This window comes from Myotis nattereri, assembly GCF_964212035.1.
Source record: "Myotis nattereri genome assembly, chromosome: 3".
NCBI lineage: Eukaryota > Metazoa > Chordata > Mammalia > Chiroptera > Vespertilionidae > Myotis > Myotis nattereri.
The window spans coordinates 8,802,807-8,827,043 of NC_138077.1; the positions used below are offsets into that span (position 1 = coordinate 8,802,807).

At 54.6% G+C, this 24,237-nt stretch overlaps 4 protein-coding genes and 1 pseudogene across 5 annotated transcripts in view; 3 read left to right on the top strand and 2 right to left on the bottom strand.

The window, feature by feature from the left end:
* TSPEAR (thrombospondin type laminin G domain and EAR repeats) overlaps positions 1 to 24,237 on the bottom strand; it is a gene marked incomplete at its 5' end in the record, with an annotated part of 135,759 nt that overhangs the window by 55,416 nt on the left and 56,106 nt on the right. The window lies entirely within an intron of this gene.
* Positions 4,271 to 5,090, bottom strand: LOC308516849 (annotated as a pseudogene). The gene is made up of 2 exons: positions 4,593 to 5,090; positions 4,271 to 4,502 (listed from the first exon to the last, which is right to left on the bottom strand). The product of its transcript is annotated as an uncharacterized misc_RNA (transcript).
* LOC308516987 (uncharacterized protein) lies at positions 9,130 to 9,924 on the top strand (the record flags this gene model as incomplete). The annotated part of the gene is made up of 1 exon (XM_081088034.1): positions 9,130 to 9,924. One exon carries the CDS (start codon positions 9,130 to 9,132, stop codon positions 9,922 to 9,924), a length of 795 nt encoding a protein of 264 aa, XP_080944160.1.
* Positions 13,088 to 17,298, top strand: LOC308516850 (uncharacterized protein; the record flags this gene model as incomplete). Its single annotated transcript, XM_081087972.1, has 2 exons — positions 13,088 to 13,846; positions 16,525 to 17,298. The coding sequence occupies 2 exons, from the start codon at positions 13,088 to 13,090 to the stop codon at positions 17,296 to 17,298; spliced, it is 1,533 nt and encodes a 510-aa protein (XP_080944098.1).
* LOC308516982 (uncharacterized protein) lies at positions 19,979 to 20,881 on the top strand (the record flags this gene model as incomplete). Its single annotated transcript, XM_081088029.1, has 2 exons — positions 19,979 to 20,293; positions 20,435 to 20,881. The coding sequence occupies 2 exons, from the start codon at positions 19,979 to 19,981 to the stop codon at positions 20,879 to 20,881; spliced, it is 762 nt and encodes a 253-aa protein (XP_080944155.1).

Here is a 24,237-nt window from a genome sequence, read left to right on the forward strand (position 1 = left end):
AGGACAGTGAGAAAAAAATAAAAACTTTACAGAGCCTCAGTGAACTGGGAAACAATATTAAGTGGTCTAATATAAACACATATGGAGTATCTAAAAAAGAAAAAAAAAGGTGGGGGAGAGGGCAAAAGATATTTTAAGAGATAATAGCCAAATATTTTTTTAATTTGATGAAATTGATAAATATACAGAAAATTTAAAAAACACTGTAATTAACCTGACCTAATTGATATTTATAAAAAAATACCATATAAAAACACTCACCAAAATATATCATATGCTATGCCATTAAACAACTCTCAATATATTTAATAGGTATGAAATCATACAGAGAATGTTGTTTGACCACAACAGAATCAGAAATCATTAATAGAAAGTTATCTGGAAAATTGTCTAATATTAGAAAATTAAACAACAAACATCAAAATAATCCTTGAGTCAAAGAAGAAATCACAAGAAAATTAGGAAATATTTTGAATAAAATGAAAATAAACTTTGTGGGATGCAGCTAACACAGTGAATAGGGGAAATGTACCGCTTTAATAATGTATATTTAAAAAGAAGGGAGGATTGAGATCAATTATTTAAGTTTCTACTATAAGAAGCTATAAAAAGAAGTATAAATTGAATCCAAAAATAAGTAGAGGGAAGAAAATAATCAAGAAGTGTAGAAATCTATCAAATGGAAAAATGAACAGATGAGAGAGAAAAATCAATAAGCCAAATTTGTTTTTTTGAAAAGATCAATAAAATTGATACATTTTTGCTTTATCAGTCAAGTAAAAAGAGAAAAGAAATAAATTACTAATATCATGAATGGAAGAAGGCTTACAAGCACAGATTCTATTGACTAAAGGAATAAAAAGGATGAAAGCAAACAACGTTATGCTGATACATTCAACAACTTAGATGAAATAGGCAAATAACTGGAACGATATAAATGATAAAATCTAATATAAAATGAAGTAGAAAACCTGGATAGCCCTCTGCCAATTGAAGAAATTGAATTCATGGTTAAAACCTTTCCCACAGAGAAGACATCGAGCCCAAATACCTTGACTACTGCAAATCCTAAGGAAGAAATAGACAAAAAAAAAAAAAAAGCCACTAAATTCAAGTGAATTTTGCAAGGTTACAGGATACAAGGTCAATCAATATACAAGAGCCAATTGTATTTTTACCAAACAACAATAAATAGTCAAAAAGGAAAAAATCTTACTATTAATTAAAACATTAAAATTGAAATAGGAGCTCTAGCCTGTTTGTCTCAGTGGATAGAGCATTGGTCTGCAGACTGAAGGGTCCCGGGTTCGATTCCAGTCAAGGGCATATGCTGGGGTATCGGGCTTGATCTCCAGTGGGAGGCTTGCAGGAGGCAGCCGATCGGTGATTCTCTCTCATCATTGATGTTTCTATCGCTCTCTCCATCTCTAGATAGATTAGTCAACCAATTTGGAAAAAGAAAAACAGAATTGGAGGACGTACATTGCTTGATTTCAGCACTTAATTTAAAGCTACATTGATTAAGACAGTGTGTTATTAGCATAATAATAAACATGCTTATTATTGGTGTAAGAATAAACATAGAAGAATAAAGTAGATGAGAAAGTGCAGAAATAGATCTTCCATATACACGGTTAATAGATTTTTTGGCAAGGGTAATTCAGTGCAGTAAGAATAATCTTAACAAATGATACTGGAACAACTCACAATATATTAAAAAATTAACTTGAAAAAATTTAACTTGAAATGGATCATAGAGCTAAGCATGAAAGTTAAAACTGTAAAATATTTAGAAGTAAGCATAGGACAAAATCTGTGTGACCTTAGGTTTAGGCAAAGATTTCTTAGCTAGAACCATTGAAGAATACATGACCAATTGAATTTAATCAAAATTAAAGATGCCAGCTCTTACTAAAGTACTGTTAAGAAGATGAAAAGGCTAGTCACAGATAGAGAGATTTTCAATTTATGAATATAACACATGCCTGGTGTCCAGACTATATAAATAACACTCACAAGTTAGTAATAAGGACAAACAATCTGATTTTGTACAAATGGGCAGAGGTTTGGAGCAGGTACTGCACTGAGGAAGACATACTAGGACAAAGGGCAAACAAGCACATGAGATAATCACCATTATTAGTCATCAGGGGAATAAAAATACTACAACCCACCCTGCACCCACCACGTGACCAGCAATGCCGCCCGAGGCATTTACCCAAGAGAAATGAAAACACACTGAGTGCAGGTGTTCACAGCGGCTTCATTCAGAATCCCCATAACCTGGAGACAACCCAAATATTCAGCCGGTGAATGGGTCAACTGTGGTACATCCATTCAATAAAGCTCGACTCAGCCGTTAAAAAAGGCATCAACTGCAGTTATCCACGACAACAGAGACAGGTAAGCAGAGCCAGACAGCGAGGGCACACCCTGCACGATTCCTTCCCTGTGGCCTGTCTTTAGTGAGACGGTGGCTCAGGGGTGGCTGGGCTCCGGGTGGGGAGAGTGGTGGGTTGGGAAGGAATGCCAGGAACCTTTGGCCTGAAGCTAATGTTCTACATCTCTCTTTTTTGTTTTTGTTAATCCTCACCTGAGGATATTTTCCCATTGATTTTTAGAGAGAGTGGAAAGGAGAGAGAGAGAGAGACAGAGAGAAACATTAATGTGAGAGACACAGTTGGTTGCCTTCACACATGTGGGCATAGAGCCTGCAACTGAGGTACATGCCCTTGACCAGACTCGAACTCGGGACCCTTCAGTCCCCAGGCCAATGCTTTTTCCATTGAGCCAAACTGGCCAGAGCTCTATATCTTGACATAGGTGGAGGCAACAGGATAGCGACCTTTTAAAAAACTCATCGAAGTGTATAATTAAATTGTGTGCATTTGATTACATGTAAGTTGTATCTCAACAAAGCCAGTTTTAAGCAGAAGTGGGTGAAAAACTGGTCAGCAGGACAAGAGGGAAGTTTGGGCGTGCAATGTGCAGCAGGCAGGGCATGGTGTGGGGTGGGAGGTGGCCGGCGTTTCAGGGGAGGAGGCAGAGACCTCAGGGACATCAGGGGCTCCCTCTGGGGGTTCTGGCCATGTCACTGGCTGCAGGAAGAGTGAGGGGCTCACAAGCAGGGAGACGGCGCTTTGTCCACCTGGTAGACCCAAGAGGGGCTGAACACTGGCGGATCCTTTCCGGGTTGGGGACAGTGGTCTGTTTCCTGCAGCAGTTCTGGCCACGGCCCCTAGGGGGTGATCTCGCTGGGGTATTTGCACATTGTCAACATGTGCCCTTGGGTGGTGTCAATGTCATCCTGACGTTAGAGTAGGCTCTTGCCCATAGCCCTTTGGTACGTGGAGGCCTGACAGGAGCACTCAGGTCCCACGGGAGCCCTCTTCGTGGCTCGGTGTCCCTCACACTCCCAGACGGAGGCGGCAGCTGCCAGAGGAGGCCCTCGGAGCTGTAGGTCCTGCCACCCGCTCCTTCATATTTTGTTTCCACATCCGGGTGTTTACTCCTGTGAGCTCCCTCACTCCATCTGTCTGTGCTAACAGTGCAGACCTGCAGGGAGATGACCAGGAGGCCCAGCCCAGAGGTATGCGGCACGGAGGCCCAGGCCAGCTCCCCGATGAGCAACTCTGAGGGTGGGTTTGCCCAGGTGGACAGTGGGTGGAAATGGTCCAGGGGACTTGAGAACCCCTAGATGTGTCTGCAGGTGACCAGCCTCCAGTAAGCCTGGGGCAGGGGCCCCCAGACACAGACATTCGTTGGTCAGGGCAGGAGTCCCACCCGGTCACCTTGCCCAGAACAGTTAGGACACTGCCCTTTGGGATCTCTCACTCATTTCTAGAAATACTTGAGGCTGGAGGAGACCAATGTCTGGTGAAAACCCTGTGTTCTCCCCCCCCCCTCCCCAACCCACCCCATAAAATCAGATGAAGGAAGCACTCAGATGATGAAGCGAGTTTATTGGGTTGACCAAGGAGATGCTGACAGGCTGAGAGGAGAGATCAAGTGAATCGACAGAGAAACTTGAACAAAAGGACAGGTGACCCAGGGGCAGGTGGAGACGCCTCCTGGGAGGCAAGAGCCCAGGAAGCAGTGAGGTTCAGGGCTCCTGGGAGCAGAGGTCAGCTCAGAACAGTGAAGCCTGGGGGACCCCATCCTAAGTAGGGACAGCCATCTAACACAAATCAGGACCTGACTGAGGGGCGGCTGGGAGAACCACCGTCACAGGGTGAGACCTGAGCCCGGCTGGCCCAGGGGACATGCCTGCTCAGCAGCAGGAAGTCTGGGCCGAGGTGGGGACACAGCAGGCCGGGCAGGAGCACATGGGGCAGCAGAGCAGGGACATGCAGGAGGATGGGCGGCAGCAGCTGGGCTGGCAGGAGGAGGCGGGGCCACAGCAGGAGGAGGTGGGCACGCAGCAGGCAGGCCTGCACACGGGGGCGGCAGATGAGGGACACACAGGAGGAGGGTCTGCAGCAGGAGGAGGTGCAGGGGATGGGCTAGCAGCAGGAGGAGGTTGCGCAGGGGCCGGCCTCAGAGCAGACGGGCACACAGCACAGGGGCTTGCAGCAGACAGGTGTGCAGCAGACGGGCTTGCAGCAGGCAGGTGTGCAGCAGACGGGCTTGCAGCAGGCAGGTGTGCAGCAGACGGGCTTGCAGCAGACAGGTGTGCAGCAGACGGGCTTGCAGCAGACGGGCTTGCAGCAGACAGGTGTGCAGCAGACGGGCTTGCAGCAGACAGGTGTGCAGCAGACGGGCTTGCAGCAGACAGGTGTGCAGCAGACGGGCTTGCAGCAGACGGGCTTGCAGCAGACAGGTGTGCAGCACGTGGGCTTGCAGCAGACAGGTGTGCAGCAGACGGGCTTGCAGCAGACAGGTGTGCAGCACGCGGGCTTGCAGCAGACAGGTGTGCAGCACGCGGGCTTGCAGCAGACAGAGACACAGCAGGCCTGCTGGCAGGGGCAGGAGGTGCAACAAGAGGGCTGGCAGCAACTGGGGACACAGCAGGAGGGCTCACAGCAGCTCTCTGGACAGTCATCCACCTGCCAGGAGGAGTCGGAGCAGACGGAGAGGGTGGATGCGGCCATGGTGGGCGGTGGGGCTGGAGTGTACTGGGAGGAGGTGAGTGTGAGTGTGAGTGTGAATGTGTGTGGTGCTCAGGGCCGTTGGCTTTTATACCCTCCTGGCTCTGTGTCCCATTTCCGCTTCCCAGAGGCACCTGTATTTGTTTGTTTGTCTGGGATGTTGTCCAGCTTGTAAATCTCCTAGATTGTTTAGCTCAGGAGCCTGCCCCATTGTGTCCCCAGGGGAATAGAAGTGGGTGGCAGGTCCCAGTCTGGGTCCTCAGACAGGGGAGGGTGGGGTCTTGCCTCAGGCCGTCTTGGATGTGCTGGGGCACCGTCTGGTCAGCTGCCAGGGCAGCCTCAGTGCCTGGCTCACTCTGTAGGCAGCCACACTAGGAGGAGTTTCCCTGTGGTTCAAACACCCCATCCTGTGGGGACGCAGGACTGTTGGCAACTTGTCTGGGAGGAACCCAGAGGCCAGGGCGTTGGGTGACTTCCAGGGCCACATGGGTGCGGCAGGACCTGGGCCTCTTGGCCGGAGCTCAGGGGGATTTCTTATCACTACAGCGCCTCTCTCCGAGGCCAACTGCCCGCATGTCCACGTTCTACCTGTCCCTGAGCTTGGGAGACCTCAGGACTGTTTTCTAGGGAAAATCGTGTGGCTCCCTTCCCCACGGGAAAATGACAGCTTCCTGGGTGCCTGGTTCCTGTGTGTGGCCCACAGGGAGCACCTGGGCTGAACCAGGGAAGGGTCACACCCCTGGCCTCTCTCTTGGGTGGCCTTCTGTGTGGGAAAGCCCAGCTTCTCCTCCAAGACAGCCCCCCACAGCCTTTACCCAGCCCTCCGCCGGTCGGATATCCCGCCTGCCTACTCCAGACAGCCCACAGGGTCACTGAGAAGTACAGGCCACAGAACACAAAAGAGATGCAAAATGTGGCCAAGAGCGTGTCTCCCTCACTCTGTCAGCACACACATCCCTGCTCTGGAAGCAGCGACTTCCACTCCTATATCTTCTCTGTCCCTGCCTCTCCATCTGTGTGTCTGTGTGTGCTGCACACACACTCTTACACACAGTCCATTCTCACTATTCGTAGTAGTTATGTTCTATGAGGTTGCCGCAAACACTGAATTAGCAAATGCGGAACCATGGCGCTGGGGGAAATGCAGGGTTGGGACCCTGTGCGCCTCTAGGCAAGGTATTTTCATCAGCCCATCCATATGTAGCCTTGTTTGATGTATGTTTCTGGTTAAAGACTTCTTACTTAATTAATGTATATTTAATATACATCTCATGCAAAATCGGATTAAAGCCATCTGCACTCTCACTCTCGTGCGAACATGTATTTCCTCCATGGAGCACAGTGCAGCCTTCTTGCACTTAGGACACCAGACAGCACTTCGGCTCCATGCTGCGGGCCATTTCAACCAGCCATGTCACAAGCATAAAGCCCCCGAATGTGGACAATCACGGCCCCAAAGAGACCCTGGAAGGACACGTTTACAGACCGAGAGCTGACACAAGAGGCCGTGTCGCCTGTGCAGCCTCAGCTGGGAACTCAGCTGGGAAGCCCACAAATGACCACACAGGCACCACAAGTGTTGATTTGGGGGTTACAAATCAATTGTAGTGATTAGGTGAATTCACAAATAAGGAATCCCTGAATAATGAGGATTGACCGCACATCTCTATCATCTAACTATCTGGGTATAGGTAAAGTCTGTGTATAACTTTTTAAAATACGAATTGCTTCATAGTTTACCCACTGTGTGTGTGTGTGTGTGTGTGTGTGTGTGTTAAATTTAATAATGCGGAGCTCCTTCCCTGTAAATACATGAAGGCTTCTCTTCCTTGTTGATAGCTGCCTAGAATTCCTTATTGGTCTGGGTGCTTCTTTCCTTTTGCTGGTAACGAATTACCACAAGCTTATGGCCTAAAACAATGCACGTGTCATCTCAAAGTCTCTGGGGTCATGCTGTACCGGGTTTCCTGTGGGTTCGCATCATGGGGTCTGATCTGGAGGCTCGACTGGGGAAGGAGTTGCTTCCCAGCTCACGTTCTCATCAGAATTCAGATCCTTGCATGTGGTCAGGCTGAGGGCCTCAGTTTCCTGGTGGCTGTAACTGGGATTGTTCTCATTTCTTGGCACAAGGCCCTGTCCATGGACAGTTCACATGGGACTCCCACAGCCAGCACAGGACAGAGTCTCCCCCCAAGACCAGCATTACCATCTGACACAATGTGACCACACACATCCCATCACCTCTGTGCCTGAAGCACGTCACAGGTCCTGACCACACTCTGGGGGGAGGGGCCACAAAATGCACAGATACCACTGTTTTACTCCAAACTTAAAAGAGCCATTTCCACTCAGATTATTTTTGTCTCCTTTTCCTTCAATTATTGAGATAGGTGTGTCAGTGTCCCCAGCTGTGACTTTATCGTTATCTATTTCTAGTTTTAGTTCTGTCAATTTTTTATTTCTATGTTTTAGGCTATGTTACTAGGTACATACATATTTGGAATTGTTATAGCTTCCTGGTGGGTGTATAGCTCTATAAAATGTCTTTATCTCAAATAGTGCGTCTTGCCTTAAAATCTATTTCTCCTGATATTAATAAGGCACGCCAGCTTTCCAAAGTTGGTGTTGGCATGATGTCTTCTTATCAATGTTTTTACTTTCAATCTTTTGTAAACAACACACATGCCTATTATATCTACTCCCTGATTGTATGTTTTCTATTTGCCCCAAAATGTTATTTTAAATTATTTTCTGACTATTTTGGGTTAATTGAGTATTTTTATAATCCATCTCCCTTTTTTAAATCCTCACCAAGGGTAAGCTTTTATTGATTTTAGAGAGAGAGGAAAGGAGAGAGAAAGAGAAACATCGATGTAAGAGAGAAATACTGATCCATTGCCTCCTGCATATGCCCTGACTGGGGATCAACTCAGCAATGCATTTCAGTGCCCTGAGCAGGAATCTAACCCGCAGCCTTCTGTACACAGGCCCGTGCTTCAAACAACTGAGCCACCCAGCCAGGACCACTTCCCTTTTCTACTCATGATTAGTTACCCACTGTACTCACTGCCCTGCCAGTGGTGACCTAGTGTGCGGTCTTGGCTATTCAAGTACACGTGTACTCTTTCCACTTTCAAAGCATGCCGAGACCTAAGAACACTGTAACTCCGTTTACCCTTATCACCCTGACTGTCGACACTGCTGTGCATTTTATTTTTCTATTAACAAACAAGAAAGTAAACAGGAGACACAAGGAAGCCTCGTTTTCCATACAGAGGCCTGGCCGGGCTGGCGGTGCTTCCTGCAGGGAGGCGGACAGGGAACTCTGGCTCACACACACAGCTCTCAGGGTTGGGAACATGCCGATGGTGTGGGGAGGCTGTGGACAGGCACCGGGTCTGTCCCTCACTGAGCACTCGGACAGGGGACAGGGGTGTGCACTGTGCACCCAGGGTTAAGGAGGTGCCACTGGCAGACCTGCCAACTTTACCTGCTTGCCACCTGCCCCAGAGGAGTCCCTGACCCGGAGGGCATGCTGGGGAACCACAGTTAGACATGCTGCCGCCTTCTGCCCTCTCTGGCCCAGGCCTCCCCAGCAGGCACTAGGGGAGCCGTGGCAGCCAAACACTCAGAATCCCCAGGTGTTCGCAGCACATCACAGGTGTCCAGAAAGGGCAGCTGGACTAGGAGGGATGGTTCTCTCGTGAGGCCAACTCAGACCCCGGGGCATGCTATTTGCAGACACACACGCCTTCTACCTAAATGTTATGAACTAAAGGCAGCTGGGGATGCATCAGCAGAGCACACACTCTAGGAGCTTTATCGCTGAGCAACAGCTCACAGAACGAAAACACAACCCGCACTAATGAGAGTTCCCTGTGTCCCAAACACAAACAAGGAAGAAGCCGTACGAGCATCCTGCGGGGAAACACAGCCAGAGAGGGTATAAAAGCCAACAGCCCAGGACCTTACACACTCACACTCACATTCACACTCACACTCATACTCTCCTCCTAGTTCACCTCAGCCCCACTTGCCCACCATGGCCGCATCCGCACTGTCCGTCTGCTCAAGCAACCTGAGCTATGGCAACCGCGCCTGCCTGCCCGGCTCCAGTGACTCTTGTACTGACTCCTCCTGGCAGGTGGACGACTGTCCAGAGAGCTGCTGTGAGCCCTCCTGCTGTGCCCCCAGCTGCTGCCAGCCCTCCTGCTGTGCCCCCAGCTGCTGCCAGCCCACGTGCTGTGTCCCCAGCTGCTGCCAGCCCACCTGCTGTGTCCCCAGCTGCTGCCAGTCCACCTGCTGTACCCCTAGCTGCTGTGCCCCAGCTTCCTGCCTGACCCTCATCTGCACCCCAGTGAGCTGCATGTCCAGCCCCTGCTGTCAGGTGACCTGTGATCCCAGCCCCTGCCAATCAGCCTGCACCAGCTCCTGCACACCCTCATGCTGCCAGCCCTCCTGTTGCACTTCCTCCACCTGCCAGCAGACCTGCTGCACACCCGTCTGCTGCACACCCGTCTGCTGCACACCCGTCTGCTGCAAGACACTGTGCTGTGTGCCCATCTGCTCTGAGGCCGGCCCCTGTTCAGCCTCCTCCTGCTGCCAGCCCACCCCCTGCACCTCCTCCTGCTGCAGACCCTCCTCCTGCGTGTCCCTCATCTGCCGCCCCGTGTGCAGGCCTGCCTGCTGCGTGCCCGCCTCCTCCTGCTGTGGCCCCGCCTCCTCCTGCCAGCCCAGCTGCTGCCGCCCGTCCTCCTGCATGTCCCTGCTCTGCCGCCCCGTGTGCCCCCGCCCGGCCTGCTGTGTCCCCACCTCGGCCCAGAAGTCCTGCTGCTGAGTGATCTTCCTAAGGGAACCCAAACACTCAAGAGCTCAAGCCATCTGCACCCCAGGATTCTTTACTAAGAGCCAGTACAGCTGCCAACTCCCTTCATGGGTCCCCGCACTGGGCATCTGTGGTCGCCCGGCCACTGCTGTGCCTTTCTCTCTCTGGAAACAGGTCACCCATTTCTCCACTGACTTCCCCCAAAGCAACGTGCCCTGCCAACCAGCCCGGCTGGCAGTGACCCAGCGAGGCCAGCTGGACGCTCCAGGCCTTGGGGCCTTGAGAGGAGTGAAGGGAGAGAAGCTGGTTTCTCCTCGCCACCTCACCCGTGTCGCTGAGCACCCCACTGCCTCCTGTGCGGGCTCCTTCACGTCCTCCCCGCCCGACCCCCATTCTGTGTACGGTCTGTCCCCTCCAATAAAGTCCGTGCTGATGCATTTACAGGATTCATTTCTGTTGTTTACAACAAAGACCCCTACCTGACATCCCCAGGTAGGGTTGGCCCCAGCCCGTTCCCTGGGCCACCATGTTCCTGCCCCTCAGTGGTGACCTGGGAGCCCTCCGTCACTCTGACCACATCTATGTCCAGGAGGTGGACATACTTTCTGGACACAAAAGCTGGATCATCTGACAGCGGTGCCTGCCCTGGGAAGGGGCTACTCCTCAGGGGGGACTCGGGCTGTCTTCAGCGTCCCACTCAGAAGGGCTGGTTCAGGAAGGGGTTCGCACAGCAGGTCCCCAGCACATGTGACTAGGGTGCCTCAATGGGCCGAAACCGCCTGTGCTGACACCTGCTCTCCCTCTCGGAGCCTGGGGTTTGGGGAAGTGCCGGGCAGAGGGGCCATGTGACCAGCCCCCGATAAAACCCTGGGCCCTGATCTCTGACAAGGTCCCCTGTAGACATCTCACAGGTGCTGTCACACTCCCTGTGAGCAGTTCAGCGCCTCCTGCATGATCCCCCGGGACAGGCCCTGGAAGCTGCACCTGATGTCCCACCACCTCCCCAGGAGCCTTTTCCTGCGCTGACTCAGCTCTGTGTACCGAGTCCTAAGAGCTCTAGAGAGTCATCGAAATGGGGAGGTCGAGACCCCAACACCCGTCAGAATGAAAACAATGTTCAAGTCTGATAATAACTAACAGGCCTAGAGGGTAGACAGGCACATGTTACAACATGTAAATCCCACTTGAGTCACACTGACTTGATAACAGAGGATGACCAGGAGGATGAAAAGCACAGCCCCAGGCGGGAGGACAGATACGCAATGCACAGACGCCCAGGGGTGCGCCGAGGCCGCCTTGCCCAGCTCCTGAGAGCGGACCAGGCACCTCTCTTCCCAGCTCAGTGTTCAGTAACATCACATTGGGAGCAATTGTGAGAATCGTTACACCATGGAAATGGGCAAACACCTCAATCAGGGCTTTTTTGTTGTTTTTGTTTAACAGGCAGCCAGTTATTAAACATTTACCAGCAGACCCTGCACATAGGCAACAAAGAACTCAGATTCAGAATATGTAATCATTTTCTACAAATCAGAAAGTACAATAACCCTATTTAACAGGTTCACACAGGACTGAGCAATTCTAAGGGCAGACTCGCTGATTGAGGACTGCAGAGCAAAGCCTGCAGGCACTGTCGATGCGAAGATCACTGGGGGTGGGAGCAGTCCCTGGGCCTGGCCTGTGCCCTCTAGTAGTCCGGGAGGCCTCGAGGAATATCTGACTGAGGGGATGTGGCTGAGTGGCACTCCCCCTGTGGGAGCGCACTGACCACCAGGGGGCAGCTCCTGCGCTGAGTGTCTGACCCCTGGTGGTCAGTGCGCATCACAGCAACCTTCGTTCTGGCGTTCGGTCAATTTGTATATTAGCCTTTTATTCTGTAGGATTAACAACCAAGAAAGTAAACAGGAGGCACAAGGAAGCCTCGTTTTCCATACAGAGGCCTGGCCGTGCTGGCGGTGCTTCCTGCAGGGAGGCGGGCAGGGACCTCTGGCTCACATACTCGGCTCTCAGGGTCGGGAACATGCCAATGTTGTGTGGAGGCTGTGGACGGGGCGGGTCTGTCCCTCACTGAGCGCTCGGACGGGAGACAGAGGTGTGCACTGCCCACCCAGGGACAAGGAGGTGCCACTGGCAGACCTGCCCACTTTTCCTGCTTGCCACCTGCCCCAGGGGAGTCCCTGACCCGGAGGGCATGCTGGGGAACCACAGTTAGACATGCTCCAGCCTTCTGCCCTCTCTGGCCCAGGCCTCCCCAGCCAGGCACTAGAGGAGCCGTGGCAGCCAAATGCTCAGAATCCCCAGGTGTTCGCAGCACATCCCAGGTGTCCAGAAAGGGCAGCGGGACTAGGAGGGATGGTTCTGTCGTGAGGCCAACTCAGACCCCGGGGCATGCTATTTGCAGACACACACGCCTTCTACCTCAATGTTATGAACTAAAGGCAGCTGGGGATGCATCAGCAGAGCACACAACACCCTAGGACAGTGATGGCGAACCTATGACACGCGTGTCAGAGGTGACATGCAAACTCACTTTTTTGGTTGATTTTTCTTCGTTAAATGGCATTTAAATATATAAAATAAATATCGCTGAAACCGGTTTGGCTCAGTGGATAGAGCGTCGGCCTGCAGACTGAAGGGTCCCGTGTTCGATTCCGGTCAAGGGCATGTACCTGGGTCGTGGGCACATCCCCAGTGGGTGATGTGCAGGAGGCGGCTGGTCGATGTTTCTCTCTCATCGGTGTTTCTAACTCTCTATCTCTCTCCCTTCCTCTCTGTGAAAAATCAATAAAATATATTTTAAAAAAATAAAATAAATATCAAAACTATAAGTCTTTGTTTCACTATGGTTGCAATTATCAAAAAATTTCTATATGTGAAACGGCACCAGTGTTAAGTCAGGGTTTTACAAAATGCTGACACGCCGAGCTCAAAAGGTTCGCCATCACTGCTCTAGGAGCTTTATCGCTGAGCAACAGCTCACAGAACGAAAACACACCCACACTAATGAGAGTTCCCTGTGTCCCAAACACAAACAAGGAAGAAGCCGTGCGAGCATCCTCCGGGGAAACACAGCCAGAGAGGGTATAAAAGCCAACAGCCCTGGAACCTTACACACTCACCCTCACACTCACACTTACACCCTCCACCTAGTTCACCTCAGCCCCACTGCCCCACCATGGCCGCTACCGCCCTGTCCGTCTGCTCCAGCGATCTGAGCTATGGCAACCGCGCCTGCCTGCCCGGCTCCAGTGACTCTTGCACCGACTCCTCCTGGCAGGTGGACGACTGTCCAGAGAGCTGCTGTGAGCCCTCCTGCTGCGCCCCCAGCTGCTGCCAGCCCTCCTGCTGTGTCCCCAGCTGCTGCCAGCCCACCTGCTGTGTCCCCAGCTGCTGCCAGCCCACCTGCTGTGTCCCCAGCTGCTGCCAGTCCACCTGCTGTGCCCCCAGCTGCTGTGCCCCAGCTTCCTGCCTGACCCTCATCTGCACCCCAGTGAGCTGCATGTGCAGCCCCTGCAGCCAGGTGACTTGTGATCCCAGCCCCTGCCAATCAGCCTGCACCAGCTCCTGCACACCCTCATGCTGCCAGCCCTCCTGCTGCACCTCCTCCCCGTGCCAGCAGACCTGCTGCACACCCATCTGCTGCACACCCGTCTGCTGCACACCCGTCTGCTGCAAGACACTGTGCTGTGTGCCCGTCTGCTCTGGGGCCTCCTCCTGCTGCCAGCCCACCCCCTGCACCTCATCCTGCTGCGGACCCTCCTCCTGTGTGTCCCTCATCTGCCGCCCCGTGTGCAGGCCTGTCTGCTGCGTGCCCGCCTCCTCCTGCTGTGGCCCCGCCTCCTCCTGCCAGCCCAGCTGCTGCCGCCCGTCCTCCTGCATGTCCCTGCTCTGCCGCCCCGTGTGCCCCCGCCCGGCCTGCTGTGTCCCCACCTCGGCCCAGAAGTCCTGCTGCTGAGTGATCTTCCTAAGGGCACCCAAACACTCAAGAGCTCAAGCCATCTGCACCCCAGGATTCTTTACTAAGAGCCAAGACGCTGCCAACTCCCTTCATGGGTCCCCGCACTGGGCATCTGTGGTCGCCCGGCCACCGCTGTGCCTTTCTCCCTCTGGAAACAGGTCACCCATTTCTCCACTGACTTCCCCCAAAGCAACGTGCCCTGCCACCGAGCCCGGCTGGCAGTGACCCAGCGAGGCCAGCTGGACGCTCCAGGCCTTGGGGCCTTGAGAGGAGTGAAGGGAGAGAAGCTGGTTTCTCCTCGCCACCTCACCCGTGTGGCTGAGCACCCCACTGCCTACTGTGCTGGCTTCTTCACTTCCCCCCCGCCCGACCCCCATTCTGTGTACGGTCTGTCCCCTCCAATAAAGTCCGTGCTGATGCATTTACAGGATTCATTTCTGTTGTTTACAACAAAGACACCTACCTGACATCCGCAGGTAGGGTTGGCCCCAGCTGGTTTCTGGGGCCACCATGTTCCTGCCCCTCAGTGGTGACCTGGGAGCCCTCCCTCACTCTGACCACATCTATGTCCAGGAGGTGGACACACTTTCTGGACACAAAAGCTGGATCATCTGACAGCGGTGCCTGCCCTGGGGAGGCGCTACTCCTCAGGGGTGACTCGGGCTGTCTTCCGTGTCCCGCTCAGAAGGGCTGGTTCAGGAAGGGGTTCGCACAGCAGGTCCCCAGCACATGTGACTAGGGTGCCTCAATGGGCCGAAACCGCCTGTGCTGACACCTGCTCTCCCTCTCGGAGCCTGGGGTTTGGGGAAGTGCCGGGCAGAGGTGCCATGTGACCAGCCCTCGATAGACCCCTGGGCCCTGATCTCTGACAAGGTCCCCTGTAGACATCTCACAGGTGCTGTCACACTCCCCGTGAGCAGTTCTGTGCCTCCCGCATGACCCCCCGGGACAGGCCCTGGAAGCTGCACCTGATGTCCCCACCACCTCCCCAGGAGCCTTTTCCTGCGCTGACTCAGCTCTGTGTACCGAGTCCTAAGAGCTCTAGAGAGTCATCGAAACGGGGGGGCTGAGGACCCCAACACCCGTCAGATTGAAAACAATGTTCAAGTCTGATAATAACTAACATGCCTAGAGGGTAGACAGGCACATGTTACAACATGTAAATCCCACTTGAGTCACACTGACTTGTTAACAGAGGATGACCAGGAGGATGAAAAGCACAGCCCCAGGCGGGAGGACAGATTCGCAATGCACAGACGCCCAGGGGTGCGCCGAGGCCGCCTTGCCCAGCTCCTGAGAGCTGACCAGGCACCTCTCTTCCCAGCTCAGTGTTCAGTAACATCACATTGGGAGCAATTGTGAGAATAGTTACACCATGGAAATGGGCAGACACCTCAATCGGGGCTTTTTTGTTGTTTTTGTTTCACAGGCAGCCAGTTATTAAACATTTTTCATCAGACCCCGCACATAGGCAACAAAGACTCAGTTTCAGAATATATAATCAGGATGTGAGGGCGATCTGGCTGCGACATCGGTCACCCCATTGATTGCCAGGGTTGATTCGGCTGATCTGGCTGGCTAGGCGGGTGTCCCCCTACTCCCTCACCGATCCATGTGCGTCCCTCCCGAAGCTGCGCGCTCGGTTGAAGAGGACGACCTCCCCCCAGGAGGAGAGGACTGGTCTTCGGTCAAGGGTATACGAGTAGCTGCGCTCCCCTGCTAGAACCAAACAAGCTCTCAGAATATATAATCATTTTCTACAAATCAGAAAGTACAATAACCCTATTTAACAGGTTCACGCACGACTGAGCAAATATGAGAGCAGACTCCCAGGTCGAGGGCTGCAGAAAAAAGCCTGCAGGCACCCGTGATGCGAAGACCATTGGTGGGTCGGAGCAGTCCCTGGGCCTGGCCTGCGCCCTTCAGAAGTCTGGGAGGCCTCGAGGAATGTCTGACTGAGGGGATGTGGCTGAGTGGCTCTCCCCCTGTGGGAGCGCACTGACCACCAGGGGGCAGCTCCTGCGCTGAGTGTCTCACCACTGGTGGTCAGTGCGCATCACAGCAAGCAGTCGTTCTGGCGTTCAGTCAATTTGTATATTAGCCTTTTATTCTGTAGGAATTAACAATCAGGAAAGTAAACAGGAGGAACAAGCAAGCCTCATTTTCCATACAGAGGCCTGGAATTGCTGGCGGTGCTTCCTGCAGGGAGACGGGCAGGGACCTCTGGCTCACACACACAGCTCTCAGGGTCGGGAACATCCCGATGGCGTGGGGGGGCTGTGGACAGGCGCCGGGTCTGTCCCTCACTGAGCGCTTGGATGGGAGACAGGGGTGTGCACTGCGCAGCCAGGGACATGGAGGTGCCACTGGCTGACCTGCCCACTTTACCGGTATGTGTCTGCAAATATCATGCCCTGTCATAGGTTCGCCATCACTGCCCTTTTAGCTTTATTGCTGAGCAACAACTCACAGAACAAAAACACAAACCCGGCACTAATGAGAGTTCCCTGTGTCCCAAACACAAACAAGGATGAAGCCGTGCAAGCATCCTGTGGGAAACACAGCCAGAGAGGGTATAAAAGCCAACAGCCCAGGAACCTCACACACTCACACTCTCACTCACCCTCACACTCACACTCATACCCTCTGCCTAGTTCACCTCAGTCCACTGCCTAACCATGGCCACATCCGCCCTGTCCGTCTGCTCCAGTGACCTGAGCTATGGCAACTGCGCCTGCCTGCCCGGGTCCTGTGACTCTTGCACCGACTCCTCCTGGCAGGTGGACGACTGTCCAGAGAGCTGCTGTGAGCCCTCCTGCTGCGCCCCCAGCTGCTGTGAGCCAACCTGCTGTGCCCCAAGCTGCTGCCAGCCCACCTGCTGTGTCCCCAGCTGCTGCCAGCCCACCTGCTGTGCCCCCAGCTGCTGTGCCCCAGCTTCCTGCCTGACCCTCATCTGCACCCCAGTGAGCTGCATGTCCAGCCCCTGCAGCCAGGTGACTTGTGATCCCAGCCACTGCCAATCAGCCTGCACCAGCTCCTGCACACCCTCATGCTGCCAGCCCTCCTGCTACACCTCCTCCCCGTGCCAGCAGACCTGCTGCACACCCGTCTGCTGCACACCCGTCTGCTGCACACCCGTCTGCTGCAAGCCCCTGTGCTGTGTGCCCGTCTGCTCTGGGGCCTCCTCCTGCTGCCAGCCCACGCCCTGCACCTCCTCCTGCTGCAGACCCTCCTCCTGCGTGTCCCTCATCTGCCGCCCCGTGTGCAGGCCTGCCTGCTGCGTGCCCGCCTCCTCCTGCTGTGGCCCCGCCTCCTCCTGCCAGCCCAGCTGCTGCCGCCCATCCTCCTGCATGTCCCTGCTCTGCCGCCCCGTGTGCTCCCGCCCGGCCTGCTGTGTCCCCACCTCGGCCCAGAAGTCCTGCTGCTGAGTGATCTTCCTAAGGGCACCCAAACACTCAAGAGCTCAAGCCATCTGCACCCCAGGATTCTTTACTAAGAGCCAAGACGCTGCCAACTCCCTTCTTGGGTCCCCGCACTGGGCATCTGTGGTCGCCCGGCCACCGCTGTGCCTTTCTCCCTCTGGAAACAGGTCACCCATTTCTCCACTGACTTCCCCCAAAGCAATGTGCCCTGCCACCCAGCCCGGCTGGCAGTGACCCAGCGAGGCCAGCTGGACGCTCCAGGCCTTGGGGCCTTGAGAGGAGTGAAGGGAGAGAAGCTGGTTTCTCCTCGCCACCTCACCCGTGTGGCTGAGCACCCCACTGCCTCCTGTGCGGGCTTCTTCACTTCCCCCCCGCCCGACCCCCATTCTGTGTACGGTCTGTCGCCTCCAATAAAGTCCGTGCTGATGCATTTACAGGATTCATTTCTGTTGTTTACAACAAAGACCCCTACCTGACATCCCCCAGGTAGGGTTGGCCCCAGCCCGTTCCCGGGGCCACCATGTTCCTGCCCCTCAGTGGTGACCTGGGAGCCCTCCGTCACTCTGACCACATCTATGTCCAGGAGGTGGACATACTTTCTGGACACAAAAGCTGGATCATCTGACAGCGGTGCCTGCCCTGGGGAGGCGCTACTCCTCAGGGGTGACTCGGGCTGTCTTCAGCGTCCCACTCAGAAGGGCTGGTTCAGGAAGGGGTTCGCACAGCAGGTCCCCAGCACATGTGACTAGGGTGCCTCAATGGGCCGAAACCGCCTGTGCTGACACCTGCTCTCCCTCTCGGAGCCTGGGGTTTGGGAAAGTGCCGGGCAGAGGGGCCATGTGACCAGCCCCCGATAGAACCCTGGGCCCTGATCTCTGACAAGGTCCCCGGTAGACATCTCACAGGTGCTGTCACACTCCCTGTGAGCAGTTCAGTGCCTCCTGCATGATCCCCCGGGACAGGCCCTGGAAGCTGCACCTGATGTCCCCACCACCTCCCCAGGAGCCTTTTCCTGCGATGACTTAGCTCTGAGTACCGAGTCCTAAGAGTTCTAGAGAGTCATGAAAACGGGGGGGCTGAGGACCCCAACACCCGTCAGAATGAAAACAATGTTCAAGTCTGATAATAACAAACATGCCTAGAGGGTAGACAGGCACATGTTACAACATGTAAATCCCCCTTGAGTCACACTGACTTGTTTAAAGAGTATGACCAGGAGGATGAAAAACACAGCCCCAGGCGGGAGGAGAGATTCGCAATGAACAGACGCCCAGGGGTGCGCCGAGGCCGCCTTGCCCAGCTCCTGAGAGCCGACCAGGCACCTCTCTTCCCAGCTCAGTGTTCAGTAACATCACATTGGGAGCAATTGTGAGAATAGTTACACCATGGAAATGGGCAAACACCTCAATCGGGGCTTTTTTGTTGTTTTTGTTTCACAGGCAGCCAGTTATTAAACATTTTTCATCAGACCCCGCACATAGGCAACAAAGACTCAGTTTCAGAATATGTAATCAGGATGTGAGGGCGATCTGGCTGCGACATCTGTCACCCCATTGATTGCCAGGGTTGATTCGGCTGATCTGGCTGGCTAGGCGGGTGTCCCCCTCCTCCGTCACTGATCCATGTGCGTCCCTCCTGAAGCTGCGCGCTCCGTTGAAGAGGACGACCTCCCCCCAGGAGGAGAGGACTGGTCTTCGGTCAAGGGTATACGAGTAGCTGCGCTCCCCTGCTAGAACCAAACAAGCTCTCAGAATATATAATCATTTTCTACAAATCAGAAAGTACAATAACCCTATTTAAAAGGTTCACGTACGACTGAGCAAATCTGAGAGCAGACTCCCAGGTCGAGGGCTGCAGAATAAAGCCTGCAGGCACCCGTGATGCGAAGACCATTGGTGGGTCGGAGCAGTCCCTGGGCCTGGCTTGCGCCCTTCAGAAGTCTGGGAGGCCTCGAGGAATGTCTGACTGAGGGGATGTGGCTGAGTGGCTCTCCCCCTGTGGGAGCGCACTGACCACCAGGGGGCAGCTCCTGCGCTGAGCTTCTCACCACTGGTGGTCAGTGCGCATCACAGCAAGCAGTCGTTCTGGCGTTTGGTCAATTTGTATATTAGCCTTTTATTCTGTAGGAATTAACAATCAGGAAAGTTAACAGGAGGCACAAGCAGCGTCGTTTTCCATACAGAGGCCTGGCCGTGCTGGCGGTACTTCCTGCAGGGAGGCGCACAGGGACCTCTGGCTCACACACACAGCTCTCAGGGTCGGGAACATCCCGATGCCGTGGGGGGGCTGAGGACAGGCGCCGGGTCTGTCCCTCACTGAGCGCTTGGATGGGAGACAGGGATGTGCACTGCGCAGCCAGGGACATGGAGGTGCCACTGGCTGACCTGCCCACTTACCGGTGTGTGTCTGCAAATATCATGCCCTGTCATAGGTTCGCCATCACTGCCCTTTTAGCTTTATCGCTGAGCAACAACTCACAGAACAAAAACACAAACCCGGCACTAATGAGAGTTCCCTGTGTCCCAAACACAAACAAGGATGAAGCCGTGCAAGCATCCTGTGGGAAACACAGCCAGAGAGGGTATAAAAGCCAACAGCCCTGGAACCTTACACACTCACACTCTCACTCACCCTCACACTCACACTCATACCCTCCGCCTAGTTCACCTCAGTCCACTGCCTAACCATGGCCGCATCAGCCCTGTCCGTCTGCTCTAGTGACCTGAGCTATGGCAACTGCGCCTGCCTGCCCGGGTCCTGTGACTCTTGCACCGACTCCTCCTGGCAGGTGGACGACTGTCCAGAGAGCTGCTGTGAGCCCTCCTGCTGCGCCCCCAGCTGCTGTGAGCCCACCTGCTGTGCCCCAAGCTGCTGCCAGCCCACCTGCTGTGTCCCCAGCTGCTGCCAGCCCACCTGCTGTGCCCCCAGCTGCAGTGCTCCAGCTTCCTGCATGACCCTCATCTGCACCCCAGTGAGCTGCATGTCCAGCCCCTGCAGCCAGGTGACCTGTGATCCCAGCCCCTGCCAATCAGCCTGCACCAGCTCCTGCACACCCTCATGCTGCCAGCCCTCCTGCTGCACCTCCTCCCCGTGCCAGCAGACCTGCTGTGTGCCCGCCTGCTGCACACCCGTCTGCTGCAAGCCCCTGTGCTGTGTGCCCGTCTGCTCTGGCATCTCCTCCTGCTGCCAGCCCACCTCCTGCACCTCCTCCTGCTGCACCTCCTCCCCATGCCAGCAGACCTGCTGCACACCTGTCTGCTGCACACCCGTCTGCTGCACACCCGTCTGCTGCACACCCGTCTGCTGCAAGCCCCTGTGCTGTGTGCCCGTCTGCTCTGGGGCCTCCTCCTGCTGCCAGCCCACGCCCTGCACCTCCTCCTGCTGCAGACCCTCCTCCTGCGTGTCCCTCATCTGCCGCCCCGTGTGCAGGCCTGCCTGCTGCGTGCCCGCCTCCTCCTGCTGTGGCCCCGCCTCCTCCTGCCAGCCCAGCTGCTGCCGCCCATCCTCCTGCATGTCCCTGCTCTGCCGCCCCGTGTGCTCCCGCCCAGCCTGCTGTGTCCCCGCCTCGGCCCAGACGTCCTGCTGCTGAGTGATCTTCCTAAAGGCACCCAAACACTCAAGAGCTCAAGCCATCTGCACCCCAGGATTCTTTACTAAGAGCCAAGACGCTGCCAACTCCCTTCTTGGGTCCCCGCACTGGGCATCTGTGGTCGCCCGGCCACCGCTGTGCCTTTCTCCCTCTGGAAACAGGTCACCCATTTCTCCACTGACTTCCCCCAAAGCAACGTGCCCTGCCACCCAGCCCGGCTGGCAGTGACCCAGCGAGGCCAGCTGGACGCTCCAGGCCTTGGGGCCTTGAGAGGAGTGAAGGGAGAGAAGCTGGTTTCTCCTCGCCACCTCACCCGTGTCGCTGAGCACCCCACTCCCTCCTGTGCTGGCTTCTTCACTTCCTCCCCGCCCGACCCCCATTCTGTGTACGGTCTGTCGCCTCCAATAAAGTCCGTGCTGATGCATTTACAGGATTCATTTCTGTTGTTTACAACAAAGACCCCTACCTGACATCCCCCAGGTAGGGTTGGCCCCAGCCCGTTCCCTGGGCCACCATGTTCCTGCCCCTCAGTGGTGACCTGGGAGCCCTCCGTCACTCTGACCACATCTATGTCCAGGAGGTGGACATACTTTCTGGACACAAAAGCTGCATCATCTGACAGCGGTGCCTGCCCTGGGAAGGGGCTACTCCTCAGGGGTGACTCGGGCTGTCTTCAGCGTCCCACTCAGAAGGGCTGGTTCAGGAAGGGGTTCGCACAGCAGGTCCCCAGCACATGTGACTAGGGTGCCTCAATGGGCCGAAACCGCCTGTGCTGACACCTGCTCTCCCTCTCGGAGCCTGGGGTTTGGGGAAGTGCCGGGCAGAGGGGCCATGTGACCAGCCCCCGATAGAACCCTGGGCCCTGATCTCTGACAAGGTCCCCGGTAGACATCTCACAGGTGCTGTCACACTCCCTGTGAGCAGTTCAGTGCCTCCTGCATGATCCCCCGGGACAGGCCCTGGAAGCTGCACCTGATGTCCCACCACCTCCCCAGGAGCCTTTTCCTGCGCTGACTCAGCTCTGTGTACCGAGTCCTAAGAGCTCTGGAGAGTCATCGAAACGGGGGAGCTGAGGACCCCAACACCCGTCAGATTGAAAACAATGTTCAAGTCTGATAATAACAAACAGGCCTAGAGGGTAGACAGGCACATGTTACAAAAAGTAAATCCCACTTGAGTGACACTGACTTTTTTAAAGAGTATGACCAGGAGGATGAAAAGCACAGCCCCAGGCGGGGAGGACAGATACGCAATGCACAGACGCCCTGGGGTGGTCCTAGGCCGCCTTGCCCAGCTCCTGAGAGCTGACCAGGCACCTCTCTTCCCAGCTCAGTGTTCAGTAACATCACATTGGGAGCAATTGTGAGAATAGTTACACCATGGAAATGGGCAAACACCTCAATCGGGGCTTTTTTGTTGTTTTTGTTTCACAAGCAGCCAGTTATTAAACATTTTTCATCAGACCCCGCACATAGGCAACAAAGAACTCAGTTTCAGAATATATAATCAGGATGTGAGGGCGATCTGGCTGCGACATCTGTCACCCCATTGATTGCCAGGGTTGATTCGGCTGATCTGGCTGGCTAGGCGGGTGTCTCCTTCCTCCGTCACTGATCCATGTGCGTCCCTCCTGAAGCTGCGCGCTCGGTCGAAGAGGATGACCTCCCCCCACAAGGAGAGGACTGGTCTTCGGTCAAGGGTATACGAGTAGCTGCGCTCCCCTGCTAGAACCAAACAAGCTCTCAGAATATATAATCATTTTCTACAAATCAGAAAGTACAATAACCCTATTTAACAGGTTCACGCACGACTGAGCAAATCTGAGAGCAGACTCCCAGGTCGAGGGCTGCAGAGCAAAGCCTGCAGGCACCGGTGATGCGAAGATCACTGGGGGTGGGAGCAGTCCCTGGGCCTGGCCTGCGCCCCCTAGCAGTCCGGGAGGCCTCGAGGAATGTCTGACTGAGGGGATGTGGCTGAGTGGCACTCCCCCTGTGGGAGCGCACTGACCACCAGGGGGCAGCTCCTGCGCTGAGTGTCTGACCCCTGGTGGTCAGTGCGCAACACAGCAACCTCTGTTCTGGGATTCAGTCAATTTGTATATTAGCCTTTTATTCTGTAGGATTAACAATCAGGAAAGTGAACAGGAGGCACAAGCAGGCTCGTTTTCCATACAGAGGCCTGGCCGTGCTGGCGGTGCTTCCTGCAGGGAGGCGCACAGGGAACTCTGGCTCACACACACGGTTCTCAGGGTCGGGAACATGCCTATGTCGTGGGGAGGCTGTGGACGGGACGGGTCTGTCCCTCACTGAGCGCTCGGACAGGGGACAGGGGTGTGCACTGTGCACCCAGGGACAAGGAGGTGCCACTGGCAGACCTGCCCACTTTCCCTGCTTGCCACCTGCCCCAGGGAAGTCCCTGACCCGGAGGGCATGCTGGGGAACCACAGTTAGACATGCGCCAGCCTTCTGCCCTCTCTGGCCCAGGCCTCCCCAGCCAGGCACTAGGGGAGCCGTGGCAGCCAAACGCTCAGAATCCCCAGGTGTTCGCAGCACATCCCAGGTGTCCAGAAAGGGCAGCTGGACTAGGAGGGATGGTTTTCTCATGAGGCCAACTCAGACCCCGGGGCATGCTATTTGCAGACACACACGCCTTCTACCTCAATGTTATGAACTAAAGGCAGCTGGGGATGCATCAGCAGAGCACACAACACCCTAGGACAGTGATGGTGAACCTTTTGAGCTCGGCGTGTCAGCATTTGAAAAACCCTATCTTAACTCTGGTGCCGTGTCACATATAGAAATGTTTTGATATTTGCCATCATAGTAAAACAAAGACTTGTATTTTTGATATTTATTTTATATATTTAAATGCCATTTAACAAAGAAAAATCTAACAAAAAATGAGTTCGCGTGTCAGAGGTTCGCCTGCTTCCTACAGGGAGGCGCACAGGGACCTCTGGCTCACACACACAGCTCTCAGGGTCGGGAACATCCCGATGGCGTGGGGGGGGCTGAGGACAGGCGCCGGGTCTGTCCCTCATTGAGCGCTCAGACGGGAGACAGGGGTGTGCACTGCGCAGCCAGGGACATGGAGGTGCCACTGGCTGACCTGCCCACTTTACCGGTATGTGTCTGCAAATAGCATGCCCTGTCATAGGTTCGCCATCACTGCCCTTTTAGCTTTATCGCTGAGCAACAACTCAGAACAAAAACACAAACCCGGCACTAATGAGAGTTCCCTGTGTCCCAAACACAAACAAGGATGAAGCCGTGCAAGCATCCTTAGGGAAACACAGCCAGAGAGGGTATAAAAGCCAACAGCCCTGGAACCTTACACACTCACACTCTCACTCACCC